Source organism: Heloderma suspectum, chromosome 2, assembly GCF_057233095.1.
Source record: "Heloderma suspectum isolate Gila_16-S chromosome 2, 16-S_ref, whole genome shotgun sequence".
Classification (NCBI taxonomy): domain Eukaryota; kingdom Metazoa; phylum Chordata; class Lepidosauria; order Squamata; family Helodermatidae; genus Heloderma; species Heloderma suspectum.
This window is the reverse complement of record NC_139459.1, coordinates 277,368,461-277,387,334: the sequence shown is the minus strand read 5'-3', so window position 1 is coordinate 277,387,334 and position 18,874 is coordinate 277,368,461. Positions and strand designations below refer to the sequence as shown.

Sequence of the window (18,874 nt, the reverse complement as noted above, 5' to 3'; positions counted from 1 at the left end):
TTCTCTATATCTGTAGTACTAGACCTTCATTTGCTCATAAATGGTGACCAGACTCCTGCTGTGGCTAAGCTAAACAAAGTTGCCAGTGTACAGCTTCCTTCTGATAAAAGGAAGGTTCTGATTATACCAAACACTACTTAAAAAAAAAAAGTTGTTAAAAGCGATATCAGTGTGCAAATAACCCACAGATCTGGTCTCTTGTCATATAAGAAGTTCCTGTCATCTTATTGTGCATAAGTGCTACTGATAATTGTCAAGGTATATATACATATTTATTTATTACATTTCTATACTGCCCAATAGCTGGAGCTCTCTGGGCGGTTTACAAAGATTAAAAACATTAAAAATAGAAATATACAGAGATTAAAAACCATTTACATAAAAAACACATGAACAGACAATATACACAAAAGAAACATCTATCTAAAACAATCTCAAAAGCAAACAACCATAAAAGTAAGACATTCCAGGATCGATTAAAACTTCTACTTATGCTCGGTATATTTTTACAGTATGCTTAGTCAGTTAATGTGTAGTACTTGCTTAGAAGGAGCAGGCTGGTGTACCTTCACTTTAATCATCCTGTGTTTTCATGTAATCTGTAGGATTCTTTCACTGTGATAAATTATTTTTCCCTAGTGAGGCAGGCTGTGGCACATAAATCGTATATAAATGCCCCATTTATGTGGTACATCAATTTGTGTGTGTGGGGGGGGCAATTATGTGGTACATAAATATATGAATGTTCCCCGCCCCACCCGTAATCGCAGGGGCAGTGAAGGACACATATACAAGATTACGCGGGTTAGAGTGACCAGAAGGTGTTTCCTTGCCACTCTCCCTTGCACTCTTTCCGCGCACGGACAGGCAGAAAGCGAGGATAGCGGCAACAGCCCCGAACTCAGAGCAGTTACTGTCCTAATGAAATGCCCCTCGCCCATATATTCCCACCGGAGGGCGCTGGCCCCGCCTCCAATTCGAATTTGAAGCCTCTTTTTTTCCCGCCCGAATTTGTTTTGAAAGCGCACTGACGTTTAAATGTCCGGACACGTCCTTCAGCCAATAATAGCGCCGCTTTTCGCTAGCCACGCCCGGCGCAGGTTGAGATTCAAAACAATACAGCGGGGCTCATTGAGCTTAAGAGGGGGCGGGCGGTGCGAACCCTCCGGTTTCTGTAGCCCCCCCTCCAGAAAAAACCCGCTCCGGCCTTCCCGCTCCTGGTCTGCGCCAAACCTAGAAGCGATCCAGAACCCGCCTGCGCGGGTTCGAAGGGGCGGGCTCAGAGCCTCAGAGCGTTCGAAGGGGCGGTGGCGAGCCCGGGTTGGCTGCTGACGGCGGTGGATCGGGGGTTGTTGCGGTGTCAGTAGCACGCAGTCCTTGCTCGGTGCGGGTCCCTTGTTGTCATGGAGCTCATCGCTCGCAACATCCAGGTGCTGCTGCAAGCGGCCGAGTACCTGGAGCGCAAGGAGAGAGGTACCTTCCCGTTGGGGGGAAAGCGGGGGGATCGCAGATGCGTTTGTTGCCTCTGTTGCAGGCTGGCTGGACTGGCTCTCCTCCATGTGAATTGGGGGTGGGGACGGATTGGGGGGGTTCTTGTTAAGAAAGGGGGGGCGAGGAGGGCGAACTAGTTTGGGAGCCTCTGATTTTCTCTCTCTCCTAGAAGCCGAACATGGCTATGCTTCTCTCTCGCCTTATTGCGTCCAAGACGTGTTACAGTCGCGGAGGAGGCCGAAGCCTCGAAAGGCCTTGAATAGCCTCAGGTGAGACTCCTTCGCCGATACCCCGGGCTTTAGAGGTGGCGTTAGCCCCGTCCCCTGTTCAAACGGTGTAAACGGACCCTGCATTGATCGCAAAAGCCGAATATTGTTTGGGACAGGGTGGGCAGACGTCAGGGTTGCAGAATCTACTTTCTTTTCTTTTGCTAGAACCCCCAGATCTGTCATAAGACCTACACTCTGAATTAAAGAATTCTGAGCGCATGAATTTGTTCTGAGTGCTAGAACGGAATGGAGGTTTCAGTCCTTCCATACAACAGTCCACTCTTGATTACCCCAAGCTTTCTTCATTTCAGCAATATAACTTGGGGTGGGGGGAAAGTCGCTTGCAATTGTATTGTTCTACAATTGGGAACAGGAAATCCATCCCGATCACTCCAAGATCTGATACCAGTAAATTTCCATTGGCCACCCCTGGTTTTGGGGAAAGTCTTAATTTGCTCTAGGAGAGGCTCTTGTCCTTGCTCTTCTAGACTTCTAGTTTTGATATCTTACCATACTGAGGATAGCAGAAGAGCATTCACATCAAAGAAGGCTAAAATGTGAGTGTAGCAAGTAATCCTTTTTAACTGGAAAAATGGAAGATGATGTAGCCAAAAGGAGCGGGAGAAGAGTGAAACTTCGGGAGGGCTTGCCAGGCTACTCAGTGAAGTGTAAGAGCTACTAACTGTTTGTATGTGATATACAGCCATCAGGGCAGTTATTTTATTTTTTCTGGGAGAACACGTTTGGGTCTGTGGTTTAGGAAAACGGAAACATCTTCCAGCTGTGATTTTGCCTTGTACTAAAATTGGACTAGAACTAGATGCTTTGTATTGCTTTTCCATTTTCCCCTGAAGCATGGCTTACGTTTCAAGGCAGTGACTTGGTTCGCACAATGCAACAGCCCACCATGGTTTCATTTACCCACAGGGGCTGTTGTGTTGTGCCTGGCGCTTTTAGGTGCCATTTTTGCAAGGTGCCCAGCTTGCTGTGTCCTTTGAACCCAGGCGGCAGGGGTTGAGGGTTGTCTAACTCTCAAACAACCCACAGCTTGTTTTAGGGCCTTTGTGTCATGTGAACCAGGCCATTGACCCTGAGGTTTAGGTGCATAATACCTAGTAGGAGACAGAAACCCTAGCTACAGAAAGCAACCTGCTAGAATTGATATTTCTACATCTCTTATGAGATTATGCAAAGTGTGAAGACATGCATCCCTAACCTTTAGGTTAGCAGTTAGGAATATTCCTATTAACTAGTTCTTTAAAACCAGTTCTGCCACTGCTGCATAGACGCATGTGTAGGACACTGCCTTATACCAAGACAGATCATTGGTCCATGTAGCTCAGTAGTGTCTATGCTGACGGGCAGAAACTTTCCAGGGTTTCGGAATCAGAACAATTGTTTCCTTAGATGCTAATCTCATTCTGCATTATCTTGGGCTTGTACCCTATTACCCTAGACTTGTGGACTTCTGGTATTCATTACATGTTTCATGAATGCTTGAATGTGGAGGCCAATGTGGATTTGTGATGCTGGAAAAGGAGCGAGAAGGGCCTTGAACGGTAGCACTCCAGTGCTAATTCCTGAGCTTCTCCATAAACTGCTTCTGGAACAGTTCACCTCCCTGCCACCCACTGCTTGTACACTCACCACAAGGAGAGGAGAGGAGGAGTTCTAGGCAAGAAGGGATTGGATGAGAGCTTAGTTTGTCCCTGCTTCACTGAGCAACCATCCATTTCTGAAAACCTACATGCAGTCCATAAACCTTATTTTCCTTTTCTGTTTGCTTTCAGGTCTGTGCACAATGAACTGGAGAAACACAGGTAAACTTTTATAGAGGAAAATATGGGAACAATAAAGCATAATATCTCTCATTTCACCTGCTGCAGAGAATATAGCAGGAAGGGAAAGCTAATAGTGCTAAATGTACCAGCTCCTCTTTATAAGACTCTGAGGTGAGGGATACAAAAGCAGCTGAATATATATACAAGGAGATTGCACCAGGCCATCTCAGTGCTTCTTGCTAAACTTAGATGCAGGCACAATTCTTGTATAATCAGTTGACATACTATTGACTAATAGCCTTACAGTATAATCCTATACAGGTCTCGTGATGTGAAGGCTGGGAAAAATTCAGAAAAACAGTTTTTTTTTCGAAGGACTGCTCCACCCCCCAAAATGGGAAAAACAGAACAACTTTGGATTACGAAATATATTCTTTTTAGAAGTGAAGACAAGGTGTTTATATATTGTTACCTAGCCTTTACTCCCCCCAAAATGGTTTCTAAAAACTATGTATAAAGAACACTTTTAAAGAAAGACTAGAGGTGTAAAGTGTCTAGAAATAATGAAGCCATGGCGGAAAATGTTTTTTTTAAATCCTCTCTGTAAGATTCCCACCATAGTTATTTTTTCCATTCCATATTAAAAATATTGATCTAATGTATCTTCTACTGATAGACATTTAGGAATGCTCTAAGTCATCTCGGTTTCCAATATGTGAGTAGATTTACCATATAATATGGAAGAAAATGTGCGTTCTTGACAGTTTGGGTTTTGCTTCACAGAGTCCTGTGTTTCTTGGCTTGTTCTGGCTGGACTCTGTAAGCAGTCAATGTAATTCTAATTTAAAACCCACACATGAAAAAAACACTACAGGTTATCCCACTACGGTCACCAGATGCTACCGAACAGCATGTGGGTTATCCCACCTATTTTTTCTTTTTTTTAATGAACTTTGATGCTTGGGTCTATAGAACTCACTGCCACATTTTTTAATAAAGTTCTCAATTAGATCTCACCACTAGCGAATGCTGTCTGAGCTACATAATCTTTTAACTGCTCCCACTAGTATAACCATCTCTTCCGAAAAGAAACTCATTAGCCTGGTTCCTGTGGTGTAGACATGGGACTGACACTACCACTAGAGACAACCTTTCAAAATGAACAAAAAACAAGGTGTTCATTAATGGAAATTATTTATAAAGTGAATAAAATCACTTCAGATCAGATTTCCCTGAGCTCCACTGCACAAACAGGAACAGATTTTGGAATTTTCCTAAATTTCCTTACAAATAGAAACCAATGCTGTACACCAGTCTTCCTCTGCCTCCATCCTGCTTCTTCTGGCCTCTAGGATGCTTTCAGGGACTATTGGGACTAGGATGCTTTCAGGGACTCAGATGTTTCAGGGACTATTGTTGATTTTCCCTCTGGTCAGACATTAAATAAGAACCTAAAATATGCTATGTATATTTTGGTTTGCTCATACAATTTTAATATTTGGTATATTAAATTTAAAACTATAGTTTATTCAGACAATAATTATATATTTACTACTTGAGTTTGCTTTTAAAAGTTTTTAAATATAATGACAATTTTATGAGCAAACCAAGTTATATATAATATAGCTTTAGGACCTTAAAGGCCGCTTTTTGTTCCGAAAGCAGCCTTTCCCAACCTGGTGCCCTCCAGATATTTTGGACTACAGTGCCCAGTATTCCTGACCATTGGCCATGTTGCCTGAGGCTGATGGGAGCTGAAGTCCAAAGTATCTGGAGGCAGTACGTTGGGGAATCATAGAACAGTAGGGTTGGAAGGGGCCTACAAGGCCATCAGATCCAACCCCCTGCTCAGTGCAGGAATCCAAGTCAGAGCATCCCTGACAGATGGCTGTCCAGCCTCGTCTTGAATGCCTCCAGTGTGGGAGAGCCCACCACCTCCCTAGGTAGTTGGTTCCATTGTCGTATTGCTCTAACAGTCAGGAAGTGTTTCCTGATGTTCAGCCGGAATCTGGCTTCCTTTACTTGAGCCGGTTATTCCGTGTCCTGCACTCTGGCCTTTCCATCTGTGACAACCTTTCAAGTACTTGAAGAGCGCTATCGTATCTCCCCTCAGTCTTCTCTTCTCAAGGCTAAACATGCCCAGTTCTTTCAGTCTCTCTTCATAGGGCTTTGTTTCCAGTCCCCTGATCATCTTTGTTGCCCTCCTCTGAACCCTCTCCAGTTTGTCTGCATCCTTCTTAAAGTGTGGTGCCAGAACTGGACGCAGTACTCCAGATGAGGCCTAACCAGTGCTGAGTAGAGGGGAACTAGTACTTCCCAGGATTTGGAAGCTATGCTTCTATTAATGCAGCCCAAAAGAGCATTGGCCTTTTTTGCAGCCACATCACATTGTTGGCTCATATTCAGCTTGTGATCCACAACAGTTCCAAGATTCTTCTCATTTGTAGTGTTGTTGAGCCATGTATCCCCCATCTTGTAACTCTGCATTTGGTTCCTTTTTCCTAGGTGCAGAACGTGGCATTTATCCCTGTCATTCTGTTTTCCGCCCAGTGCTCCAGTCTATCAAGATCACTTTGAATTTTGTTTCTGTCTTCCAAAGTAGTAGCTATCCCGCCCAATTTTGTGTCATCTGCAAATTTGATCAGCATTCCCTGCACCTCCTCCTCCAAGTCATTAATAAAAATGTTGAAGAGCACTGGGCCCAGGACAGCCCTGCGGTACCCCGCTCGTTACCTCTCCCCAGTTTGAGAAGATCCTACTGATAAGCACTCTTTTGAGTCCAATTCTGTCGCCAACTGTGGATCCACCGGATCATTGTTTCATCTACCCCACTTTGAGCTAGTTTGCTCATCAGGATATCATGGGGCACTTTGTTGAAAGCTTTGCTGAAGTCGAGGTATATTATGTCTACATAATATGTCTACAGCATTCCCACAGTCCACAAGGGAGGTTACTTGATCAAAAAATGAGGTCAGATTCGTCCGGCAGGATTTGTTCTTGACAAATCCATGTTGGCTTCGAGTAATCACTGCATTGTTTTCAAGGTGCTTACAGACAGATTGCTTTATAATCTGCTCCAGAATTTTCCCAGGGATGGGTGTCAGATTGACTGGTCTGGAGTTCCCACGTTCCTCCTTTTTACCCTTTTTGAAGATAGGGACAACATTAGCCCTCCTCCAATCATCTGGCACTTCCCCCGTCCTCCATGATTTCTCAAACAGAATAGGCAGTGGTTCTGAGAGTTCTTCTGCCAGTTCCTTTATTACTCTAGGATGCAGTTCATCTGGCCCTGGAAATTTGAACTCATTCAAAGGAATTGGGTGTTCCTTGACCATATGCCTATCGATCTCAAGCTGCAATCCTGCCCCTTCAGCCTGTACTTCACCTTTGCCAGGGGGCTCATAGACCCTCTTTTGGGAGAAGACTGAGCCAAAGTAGGAATTGAGCACCTCTGCCTTTTCTTTGTCATCTGTTATCATTTTGCCATCCTTATTTAATAGCTGAACCACCATTTTTTTCCTCTGTCTTTTACTATGCACGTATCTGAAGAAAGCCTTTTTGTTGCTTGCAGCATCCCTTGCTAACCTCAGCTTGTTCTCAGCTTTAGCCTTCCTGATGCCATCCCTGCAATTCTGTGCTACCTGCCTGTACTCTTCCTTTGTTGCTTGGCCTTCTTTCCACTTCCTGTATGTGTCCTTTTTTGTTTTCAGGTCATCTCTAACCTTTTGGGGAACCACATTGGCTTCTTCGGTTCCACCTTTTCTTGTTGTTGGAATTGTTTGTAATTTTGCCTTGAGAATTTCCTTTTTTAAAAGCTCCCACCCATCTTGGACTCCTTTTCTCATTAGAGTTGCTTGTCATGGGACCTTACTGATCATTGTCCTGAGTTTATTAAAATAAGCTTTTCTAAAATCCAGAGTACGTGTTTGACTACACTCAGCTTTTGCTTCCCTTAGAACCAAGAACTCTAGAACAACATGGTCGCTTTCCCCCAGAGTTCCTGTAACTGCTACTTTATCCACTAAGTAATCTCTGTTGGTTAGGATCAAGTCAAGGATAGCCGATCCTCTAGTTTCTTCCTCTACTTTCTGTAGGAGGAAGTTATCCACCACACAAGTCAGGCATTTCCTGGAGGGGCCATGTTTTGCAGAATTTGTCTCCCAACAAATATCAGGGAAATTGAAGTCCCCCATTACTACCACATCATGCTTCCTTGAAACATTAGCTATTTGCTTTTCAAAAGTTTCATCCTCGTCTTCTCCTTGATTGGGTGGCTGGTAGTAGACTCCGACCACCATGTTCCTTTTATTCTTTGCTCCATTTATTTTGATCCAGATGCTCTCGATGGGGCTACCAAGCTCATCCTCCTGTATTTCTGTGCAGAGATATGTATTTTTCACATACAGGGCAACCCCACCTCCCTTTCTGTTCCTGTTGTTCTTTTTGAACAAGTTATATCCTTCCATTGCTGTATTCCAGTCATGAGAGTCATCCCACCAAGTCTCAGTTATACCTATCAAGTCATAATTTCCCTCCTGTATTAAGAGTTCAAGTTCGTTCTTTTTTTTCCCCATACTCTGGGCATTAGTATATAGACATCAAAGACCATGTGCTTCATAGCCTGGCTTTCTTCCTACATGTGTCTGAAGACTATTATTGGGCGCTATTAGAGCTGTTCTCTCCGTTGCAGGGCATGAGCCTTCATCCCTTGTTACCCCCAACTTGTCAGGATCGCCCTAGTGGCCTCTTTCAGTACACTCCGATAGCCAACTCAAGACACAGACGAAAGGATTATTTTTAAGACTTTAATCCTTTTACAACTTAATGACTCTTTCAGATGCTAATCACCAGTGACTAAGCAATGAACAGCGAAGTAGCCTATGCTCCGGGTAGGCAGTTGGTCCCCGTTTGAAGGAGAATCACTTGAAGACCCTGAACTTATGGGCTAGGGAGAGATCCTCTTTCCCTTGGGTCCACAGGACGCAGCCATTGCTTGCGTGCCAAACGGGCGCTACGCCTCCTTTCCGCGCCCTCCATCACTCGTCGCTCCCTGCGTCAAGTGTCTAGCAAGCCCCTCTCCCGCACTCTGTCACTGCCCGGGTCACTGTCTCAGGAATGCCGGCAAGAGGAATCTCTGCCAGCTGCTATGCCTGTGAGGGATGAGCTGGCTCCTCTCCCACGGATTGCTGATCCTCCTCAGAATCAGAACTGCTCTGGGCTCAGTTTCCACTCTGACACAACTTTACATCTCCCTTCCCCGTAGGATTAAGTTTAAAGCCCTCCTGATGAAGTTCTTCATGCTGTGGCCAAACACATTCTTCCCAGCCTTTGTGAGGTGCAACCCATCCCTTGCCAACAGCCCATCTTCCAGGAAGTATAGCCCATGGTCCCAGAATCCAAATCTCTCACACCAGCTCCACCTTCATAGCCAGTCCTTCACCTTGAGTATTTTTCTTCAAAGTCTGACGTGATTTCTTTGTAGCTCCGCTTGGCAGTATCATTTGTTCCCACATGGATGAGAAGAAAGGGATACCTGTCAGTGGGCTTTATGAGTGCAGGCAACCTTTCGGTCACGTCTCTAATCCATCCTCCCGGGAGACAACATACCTGGTGAGTCCACGGGTCTTCACAACATACTTGGGTCTCGATCCCACGCAGCAAGGAGTCTCCCACTACTCCTCTTCTTGTTGTAGGCCTTGGTTTCATCGCCTCTGCTTGACTGACCTTCAGCCTCTTGCTTGCTCTCATGCAGGTTCCCCTGTAATTCTTCCTCGGCAGGCTGTCCTCCAGTCTCATCCTCAGGTACCTGGAATTGGTTCCACAGCTCCACTGCTTCCACTGGTGCAGAGTGGCGTCTAGTTCTTCTTCTCCTGTCACCTTTTTCCAAGGAGGATTCTGTACTACATTTCTCCTCACAGCATTTCCCACTTTTGCCTCTTCTTGCTGTTGCTCTTCAAGCTTCTGGTCTTCACTTTGCTGCTGTAGTTCCACCATTCTGTCCAAGAACTCGTCGTGTTCTCTTACTCCCCGGAGGGTCGACAGTCACCGCTCCAGTCCTCTTACTTTTTCTTCCAGCAGCGTGATCAACTTGCACTTGTTGCAGGTGTAGGCAGTGTTGTTCTCAGGCAAGAAAACAAACACTGCACACACCTTGCAGGACTGCACCACTGGAGAGTCTTGTCCTTCCATAGCCTCTTTTCCCTTTTTGTGTCTAGCTTTCTGATTGTTCTAGACTAGCCTGTACCTGCTCCTCTACTCACTAGAGGTAAAAGCAGAATCCCACTGGTGTGGAAGTGTGTGTTGCAAGAAAAAGAATTAAAAAAAAAAGTTAGGGGACTCCCCTTGACCTCCCCTGCCGAACTCTCCTGGCCAACTCGTGTTTGCTCCCCCTGTGCACTCACTCTCTGGGAGCTTGCTTGCTTCTGTAGTCCCTGGACCAGCTGGAGCAGCTTGCTGTGCTCTGCTCTGCTCAGATGGGAGGTGGGAAACAGACTGAAGGCTGACCTAAAGTAACTAAGTGACTTTAGATCTGTAAAGACCGCAAAAAAAAGTATTATTTTTCAATTTTCCCCAAAATTTCTGGTTTTTTCTCCAAAAACTCCTGGGAAAATATTTTTTTTGTCATGGCTTCATAATTTCTGGAAATTTTACATCTCTATACATGTCTATTCAAAAGTAAGCACCATGTAGTGCTTTCTCCCAGGTAAGTGTGCATAAGATTTTAGCGTAAGAGATGATTGGGTGTTTTTTTACTTTCACTGGAATAAATCCCACTGGAAAAGTGCCAGAGGGGAATGTCATGGGGGGATGTCATGGAAATGGCTGGTGACTATACCTGTTTTCCAATCAAAAAGGGATAAAAGTAACATGCAGAATGGAGAAATGAAACTAGGAAAAGCACCCGGTAGTCACTTACCTCAGCTAAGGAAATGAAAAGTGACAGATCAAGGCCTCAGCCCTCCAGCCCATTTACCACTCCTGATCATTGTCAATTCTTGTATATTGCGTCTTGCCAAAATACACTTTTTAATTTAATGGGTTGATTTCCCATATACAGTCTCCACTGCGATTGAAAATCTGCATAGAGTGTTAAGTTTTGTTCTTTATGTCAGAGCCAAACTAGATGAGACAAGTAGGGACCCTGCAACAAGATATTGCAGTAGGAAGTACTTCTGTTCAGGTTCCAGCTCCTCCATTTTACACACACACACACACACACAGAGCATTGTGTGCCCACTGAGCATGCTCAGCCCTCTTTAGCCAATTTTCAGGTGTCTCCATTTTGGAGGGGGGGTGGATACTTGTCCCCAATCCCAGCTTTGATTTTGGTGGTCAGCTCTCAAGTCCATCTTGGGGGACAGGGGCCTATCGGTTGTGCCTAGGACTCAACCATTCCACTCACTTATTCTGATAATCTCAGATTGTATACATCTGCTGCTTTTAGCCATCTGCCCATTTGAATTCACAAGCAGACTGAAATCTAGTTCTGCTTCCACTTTTGCATAGTGAGTTTATTAATTTAGGCAGGGGGCAGGGAATGTGGTCCAACCTCTGGAGGACCATACAACTCCTAGCATCCCTCACTATTGGCTATGCTAGCTAGGGCTGATGGGAGCTGTGGCCCTCCAGATGTTAGACTGCACATTTCCCCACCTCTGGATTAAGAGAAAGTTTGAGACTTGCCCTACATAGATGACTGTTGCCCTTTTGCTAGAGGAGACTTAACGAGGAGTGTGTGCTTGTCTTGGAAGAGACTGGTGCTTGCCTCAAGGCCTTTGCTGAGACATGGCAAGCTCTCATGCAGTCTCCTCCATCAAGCCCACGTGGTGTGTTTTCTCTCCCTCCCCCCCCAGGAGAGCCCAGCTGCGACAGTGTTTAGAGCAGCTAAAGCAGCAGGTCCCCATCAGCACAGAGCATTCTCGTTACACAACCCTCAACCTTCTGCACCGAGCTCGCCTGCACATTAAGGTAAGTGGCGCACATCATTCCTTATAGGAGGCTGTAAGGTTAGCAGTAGCTCAGCCTTGCCTCCCTTGCCAGCTCTAGTTGCCAGTGCTTTGAAGATTGTAATAGTGGGCCTTGTATGGCCATCCTTTATTTGTTCTCCCTCTCCCCACAAATGTCCTTCCCCTTTAAACTTGGAATACATGGCAGGGCAAATGTTTATGAACAAGATCCAACAGATGTACTGAGCAGGGCTGGGAACAGATCAGAAACCTCCCAGGCTCCAGGGAAAACACCACATGAGTTTGACTAAAGACCAAATTGAGCACAAAAGGGAGGGAGCTTTACTATCCGATTCCAACCAAGTGGCTGGTGTTGCTTTCCAAGGGGTGTACAATTTCTTCGAGTTTTCTGCTGCTACAGCTGAACTAATGCCTGTTCTGAGCATAATCTCAGAATGTAGCAGCCCTGCTGGATCATACCAAAGATACTACTGGTCTTGCACCTTGTTTGCAACAGGGAGCAGCGTGAGGCTTCTGAGCAGCTTATAAGCAGAGCACCAAGGTCCTCCTGGCCAGCTCTGATGAAGTACAACGTTGCCTCCCCAAAGTTGCACAATAAGCTAGCTGAGCCTGTAAGGAGCCAAAGCGTTCTTGATAGCGATCAGATGTTGTCCTTGATTTCACACACCCTGCCCCCTTCCCACTTCCAGAAGCTGGAAGAGCAGGAACAGAGAGCTCAGCAACTGAAGGAGCGGCTACGCTGTGAGCAGCGGAACCTGCACCAGCGGCTGGAAGAGCTGCTGGCCCACTCGGGGGTGGAGCGGCCACGAGCAGATAGCCTGGACTCTTCTCGGTTCTCCTCTGAACGCTCAGACTCAGGTGGGTGCTGTCCTCCAGCCAGGCTGCTGTGGTCCCTGTGGCTAGATGTTTTCTATGGTGGGATGGCTGCTGTTCTGCAAGAGCAGAGAGGGGCGTCCCCTTAGTTCTAGGACTTGGTCCCCTAAATGGAAAATTCTCAACCTAGGCCCATAGTCTTGGGCACGAGATGGGACCCCTGCAAACGACATTGTATTCTTCTGCCCGGGTGGAGATCTATGTTGACGTTCATTTCTGCTACAGAAGATGCTGAGGTGGACGTGGAAGGTTTGCCATTCAGCAGCATCGAAGAGGACGTGGTGGTCGCCTTCAGCACCGGGCAGGAGCACAGCTATTCCAACACCAGCAACGTCTGGTTGTGATGGGACAGAAGCCTGGGGATGAAGCCAGCTCTCAGCTAGAACGATTTCCACCATTCATGCCAAGATGAACAGAAGGTGGCTCATAACAAGACTCTGCTTTCTCTAAGTAGAGGAGGGACCTCCAGCATGGTGCAAAGGACAACAGTGTTCAAAACCAGCCAGAGTAACTGCTGGCTAACTTTCCTTACCACTACTGGGTGACTGGGGGTGAAAGAGTGAGGCTTCGAAGCACTTGAACTGTGGCCGGTGGCTTACATTATGTATTGGGTGGGCATATTGTTCCATTGCACCCTACTATGAAGAAAGCTTACTGCATGTCTCATGTCTGAGCTCCCTCCGGAGAGGCTTGGACGGGCAAGAACTGGATGCAAATTCCAGTAAAGGCCGGAGTTCAGCTCTGGCATACCCGATTAAAATTTTATTTAAAAGATGCACTTAGCTCTAGGGCTGCAGGATAAAAAGCCCTAGCAAAACAGGTAGCTCTTATTTTCATTCCTACATGTGAAATGGGTTGTGGTACAGCTGATTTGAGTTTGGAGCTAGGACTACACCAAGGGGTGCCCTGTAGCAAGACAAAAATCCAACTTACTTAGATATTCCAACTCCCCTGCAACAAAACTGGTTTCCCTTGTGTGACCCCCCTTCCCATATGTACTTGGCAGTATTTAGTAAATATTTTTAATGACTTGCATCCTATGTAGCTGGTTTTCTCTTAAGAATTCAAAAGGCCCGAACAGGCTGCTGTTGCATGTTTGCTAATCAGCAGCTACCACTCCCCTCAACCACATTCTGATAGACACCTCCATGTTGCAAAATGTAAACAGGGAGACTTACATTATTCAGTCACAGTTCTGAAGAGCAGTGCCCACCTGAGGAACAGGCCCTGGCACTGGATTAAATGGAAGTCTATTCTTTTAATGATAATTACACCTTTTAGAAAGAAGATGATTGTCAGATTTGTACAGTTTCAGTTTTTTTAAAAAAAAAACATAAAATCTAGACACACTAGTCAGCTCTGTCTCCCAGGGGAAGAGAAGCTTGGTTACAGCTGAGCCTTCCAGTCTTACTATGCTGCACTGTGCCAGAAGCATTCCAGTCCCACAGCAGGAAAATGGTTTCTTCACACGTACTGTTGCTTCTTTTTAGTAGCTGCCTTGCTAGCCAAGTCCTTTGCTTTCTCAGTGGCAGCCAAGGCAGTCTCCTTGGCTTTCTCAGTTGCTTCCTTCGCTGTTTCCACCAGTGTTTTAGATGGTGCTTCACCTATAATAAATCAGCAAACCAAAAGCTCACAAGAGTATGTCCACTAAACTTAAGCCCTGCTGGTAAATAGAACTTAGTACTGAGTTCTAGTCTGTTCCCACTACTTTGGTCAGCGCTAATAGAATTAAGGGTGCAATCCTATGGCTGCTAGTCAGCAGCTAGACGGCCATAGGATACGTCAGCTCCCAGGAACCAACCTTGGAGCCTGCGCTCAGAGGTTGGTTCCCTGACAACAGACTCCCCCCCACCCCCCCATGATGCCTCACAGGCAGCGCAGAACAGCCCCACGTTCGAAAGAGGAGCCTGGAGCAGTGAAAACAGGGCCTTCCGGGGCAGGGAAGGTAGAAATGCTGGTACAACACATCCAATCTGCTGTGCAACAACTGCTTCCCCCACTCTGCCTTCCTGTGGCTAGACAGCCAAAATCAGCTGTCTAGCTGCAAATGCAGGGCAGCTGAAGTGTGGAGGGGATGATCCTATCTGCGCTTCTCCTGCCCTGCATTGGATAGGCAGCCACCTATCCCAGTAGGATTGCTCCCTAAGAGTCCTTAATCATGTGGAATGAGATCCACATTGCTAACTTATGATGTTTTTTGTAAGTTTCTAGGCCTCGTATTCATGAAAAATACAAGAACTTGCTACACTAGTCTAGATCTAAATTAGCACCAAATGGATCTGGCTTATGTCCTTTTCTCCAAGAATTCCCAAGTGAATCTTCTGTGGCAAAAAAGTAAGAGGCAGCCTCTTATCAGCTCTGCTACCTCACTTTTCTCCACAGCAGGCAGTTTTGCATACCTCTTGGATATTTGTCATGGTTCCCAACAACTCTCTCCTTTTACTACAAAACATATTGCTTCCCCCCAATAGTCCATGTCGTAATTAGCCAAAATCTTGGGTGGCGGGGAAGGACACACAGAACTCTGAATTTTCTCTCTCCACCCTCACCCCTTGATTTGGAATGGTGGAAGTGCTTTTGAGTGCCTGCTAGCACCACCAGGTTTTGGGGCTTCCTGTAGGAAAAAAGGAAACAAGCCACAACCATTTGGTGAGAACTTCAAGCCAGACTGGTGTAGCAAGTTCTCATGAAAGAGGCTCCCCTCCAGCATCAGTTGCTTGCTTTAATGGGCACAGTAAACTGAGGGAAACGCCTTGGTGCTTTGCCAACCTTGCGCTATCGTTTTTAGAACAATTCTAGGAAAACAGTAAGAGGAGGAATGCTAATCCCATAGAACAGCAACATGTACCAATCCCTTGATCTTTGATTGTAAGGGAGCAATGTGCAATCGACAACTTACAAGCTAAACTTGTGAACTACGTTGGATGCCTGGGCACTCCATCCCACTCCTTGCTAATGACACTTGTCCACTGCAACCCCTTTTTCTTCATTGCCACCACAGATCTACCCACCTTGCATTTTGGCCAGCACATGCTCAAAGCCCTTGGTGCTCTTGGTCACGTTGCTCTTGAACCTGGCCAAGCCAAACTCCTAAAACAAGAGCACAGCAAGTTGAGGAAGGAAGGGAGAGGTGACTAAGGTTTCCGTCTATCTATTCATCTGCATAGCCGGAACACTGAGGAATTAGTCTGGCTCTTCACCTACGCAGTCAGCAGTGCCATAATGTTCATTTCTGGCAGGCAGGCAGGCAGGCTCGCATTCCCTGTGTGAAGCATATCAAGCTACACAGACCTGTGGCCCACTCACCTGGACAGCACGGGAGACACCAAACAGACTGGAGGAGACCCAAGCTTCCCGCTTGACTTCTGTCCAGCTACTGTTTTCTGGGTTCTCTCTGTAAACACACCGCTCCTCCACCACCTGCATAGGAGACAGCACAGCAAAGTGACCATGGGGCCCCCGTGACCGATGCTGCCCTCAGCGCTTTATGCTTCAGCACCCGCCCTGCAGGAAGCCTGCCGCTCACCATAAGACGTGCGTGATTAATGTTCCAGGTGAACGTGGTCATGGTTCGGTTCTGGGGGTCCACAATGGAATCTTCTAGGATGTAGACAGAATGGGCGACGTCGGTTGGAAAGAAGCGCTCTGCCCAGCGGGGCATCCTGTTGGTCTTCGTTAGGAGCCGCCTGGAAAGCAGCTTCTGGTCTTCTGTCACCTCTCGGTGCAGGATATCTTCTGTCAGGACATGTTTGCTGGGGAGAAGAGAGAAAGGCTATTTGAGGTGTTCCTTCTAAGCCATGCTAAATGAGCCTTGTTCAGCCATAACCAAGTAGCTGAGTAAGCTACCTCCCTAGCTGGTCACCATGGAGGCAGACCTCAGCAGAGACAGAGAGTACTGTTTCTAGCTGGATCCTCTTTACTTTCTGCTTCCAGAACATGAAACCAACTTGCGTCTTCGAGACAGGCTATGAATAAATAAGCCTGCTCCCAAAAGCAGCATCGAAAGTTTGGGCAGGGCTCCTTGGGGCGAGAAGGAGGAACAGAAGCACCGTCCTCTGGGGCTCACTCCTGATTGCCTCATAGTGATTTCAGGCTATTTTGGAATTTCACCTCAGCCAACGTGCACGTCTCATTCCTGACTCAACCTCTTCTCCTTCAGCAATGTTGCTTCAACAGTGAAGAGGGATGTCTCAGCTTATTGACTCAGGCATTTTATTAGGGCAACCCACCCACATGCATCTTGCCTTTAGAAGAAGTAGTTTATAAAGTATTTTTTATGCCGCCTTCAATCGTGTTCCTCAAGAGGTTTACAAAATAGTAAAACAAATAAAATAAGCTCAATAGAAAAGCAGCATAAAACAGCAGGATTAAAATTGCATTGCAAAAGCTCAGAAAAATAAAAGGGACTTTGCCTGGCATTGAATGGACAATGATGTAGGTGCCAGGCACACCTCACTAGGGAAAGTGTTCCACACCTGGGACGTCAGCACTGAGAAAGCCCTCTCCCTAGCAGCCACACACCTTGCCTCCTCACCCATGATTTAAAATCCCATAGCCCCTTACTCTACCACAGTCTCTACACTGTATTCACACTCATTGGTCAGACACAGCTAATAAGAGCTGGAGCCCCCCGCCCTGCCCCCCCGCACACAGATTAGCTCGCCTGAGCTGCATTATTTTAAGCAACATAGTGACCAGGTTTGGCTGATCATGGGGGGAAAAGAAGCCACAGTGGCTTCTTCCCCCATGCACGCGACTGCCATGTGCAAAATTACCCATGATGCCACATGAGTTGCTACATCATCTGAACTGGGCGCGGGTGGCCTCTTACCCACCCTACAACCCATGGCTTGTAGTAAGGGTCGTGGGCTGTGTAAGAAGCCACCACCACCGTGGACCATGCTGGGTTTGGATGATGCAGCAACCTGTGCGGCATCATGGGTAATTATGCAAATAGTGGTTGCATGGGCAGCACACACAGGGTGGGGAAAAGAAGCCATGGTGGCTTCTTTTCCCCTCTGATCTTCTGAAGGTGGCCTTTGTATATCCAGTTTAGGTAGGGGGTGATTAAGAAGAGGTCACTGGCAGGGCAAGTATTGTTGAGCCTCAGGGTGGGCTGTCCTTACTCTGGCAGGGTGGAATAGAGTGGAGCTTCTAATCTGCATGAATCATTTCCTTCAGAAGTTGGCAGTTTGTGTTAAGGGTTTGTGTTAAGGATTAGGCAACCTGGTGCCCTCCAGGTAGTTTGGACTACAACTACCAGTCTTCTCCAAGCCAACTTTACACCTATTTTCTAGAAAAGCAGACTGGCGTGTCCAGCATATCCGTCCATGCTGGTCCCAGATCTTTCCCGAACTTATTCAGTCGCGTGTATAAGAGCCCCCGCCCCCAAATCCCAGGTGGTCGGCGGCAACGCGGCAGGCCGGCTGAGCAGCTCCCTCAAGTTGGTGTTGATCTAGAAATGACGCCCAGGTGGCCCCAAGGCCGCGTAGCGCTGCTCCCTCCCTCCATCTAGCGGGTGAAAGGTTCATCCCCTGGCCTCGGCCAATGCCGGGGGGGGGGGGTCAGCTTTACAAGCACGCCGGCGCCGCCCTGTTTTGAGATCCCCAGTGGGCGGAAGGCCAGGTCGCTGCCGATATAAGCCGATCAGATCTGGGCTGCACTCAATCCTATATGCGTCCTTGGTTGGAAAGCTGCACACCTACACACATTTACCCGAAAGGGATTGCTCCCGAAGTTACTGGCACTTCCTTCGGGTGTAAACACCCACCCACAACATTAAGCTTTAGCTATGCAAGCTGACGTGTAGGGCCCTTCCCGCAGAAAACACTGGGCCTCCTCCCGCCATGAACTGCATCCTTCCCCAACCTGGCGCCCTCCAGATGTTTTGGATGTCATCCCCTAGTATTTCTGACGACTGGCTGGGGCTGATGGGAAATGAAGTCCCGCCAGATTGGGGAAGGCTGGGTTAGTCTAAGTCCCATTCATTCGAACGGGTCTACTCTAATAGGGCTCACGTTGGGTACGGCCACGCACCAGCCCGCCCCGGGGCCAAAGCACTTGTGCTGACGCCCACCTGTAGGGATTGGGGTAGCGCTGCCAGAAGGCGGCGAAGACGTGGTCCCAGGGCCCCTTGAGGACGCTCAGGGTCAGGAAGTACTTCCCCATCAGCTCCGCGGTCACCGACCCTGCGGGAGAGGAGGAGGAGAAGGGCTGTCGGTGCTGGGCGACGAAGAAGGCGCTGGCTTGGCCGGCTTACGCTCCCCGAGCCCTCGGCCCGCCGCAGCCCCTCGCCCGCAACACGGGCGGCAGCAGCCCTAAGGATGGCGGCGGCGGCGGCGGCGGCGGCGGGAAGCGCCCAGCGGCCGCCATGCGGGGACAGGGGAGCGGCAACGACTTCCGACGGCCCCCGCGGGCTCTTCCGCCGCAGATGCCTCCCGCAGTCTCCCTCTTCCCTCCTCCCGCTCTCGCCCAAGCCCCGCCCCCAGGACGC

General features: G+C 47.5%; 2 protein-coding genes across 2 annotated transcripts; one reads left to right on the top strand and one right to left on the bottom strand.

Moving 5' to 3' along the window:
- Positions 1-810: 810 nt before the first annotated feature.
- MXD3 (MAX dimerization protein 3) lies at positions 811-13,502 on the top strand. The gene is made up of 6 exons (XM_084839407.1): positions 811-1,473; positions 1,661-1,760; positions 3,551-3,580; positions 11,395-11,509; positions 12,198-12,366; positions 12,607-13,502. Exons 1-6 carry the CDS (start codon positions 1,404-1,406, stop codon positions 12,723-12,725), a joined length of 603 nt encoding a protein of 200 aa, XP_084695533.1. The 5' UTR covers positions 811-1,403; the 3' UTR covers positions 12,726-13,502.
- Positions 13,124-18,854, bottom strand: PRELID1 (PRELI domain containing 1). Its single transcript, XM_084839406.1, has 5 exons — positions 18,458-18,854; positions 15,908-16,133; positions 15,688-15,801; positions 15,393-15,471; positions 13,124-13,985 (listed from the first exon to the last, which is right to left on the bottom strand). The coding sequence occupies exons 1-5, from the start codon at positions 18,547-18,549 to the stop codon at positions 13,846-13,848; spliced, it is 651 nt and encodes a 216-aa protein (XP_084695532.1). The 5' UTR covers positions 18,550-18,854; the 3' UTR covers positions 13,124-13,845.
- Positions 18,855-18,874: the final 20 nt, after the last annotated feature.

Coding starts and splice junctions, on each gene's coding strand:
- MXD3 (XM_084839407.1), top strand. CDS start 1,404: ATGGAGCTCATCGCTCGCAACATCCAGGTGCTGCTGCAAGCGGCCGAG. Junction 1,474..1,660: donor CCTGGAGCGCAAGGAGAGAG/GTACCTTCCCGT, acceptor TCTCTCTCCTAG/AAGCCGAACATGGCTATGCT. Junction 11,510..12,197: donor GAGCTCGCCTGCACATTAAG/GTAAGTGGCGCA, acceptor TCCCACTTCCAG/AAGCTGGAAGAGCAGGAACA.
- PRELID1 (XM_084839406.1), bottom strand. CDS start 18,549: ATGGGGAAGTACTTCCTGACCCTGAGCGTCCTCAAGGGGCCCTGGGAC. Junction 15,802..15,907: donor TTAATCACGCACGTCTTATG/GTGAGCGGCAGG, acceptor TCTCCTATGCAG/GTGGTGGAGGAGCGGTGTGT. Junction 15,472..15,687: donor GTGTCTCCCGTGCTGTCCAG/GTGAGTGGGCCA, acceptor CTCTTGTTTTAG/GAGTTTGGCTTGGCCAGGTT.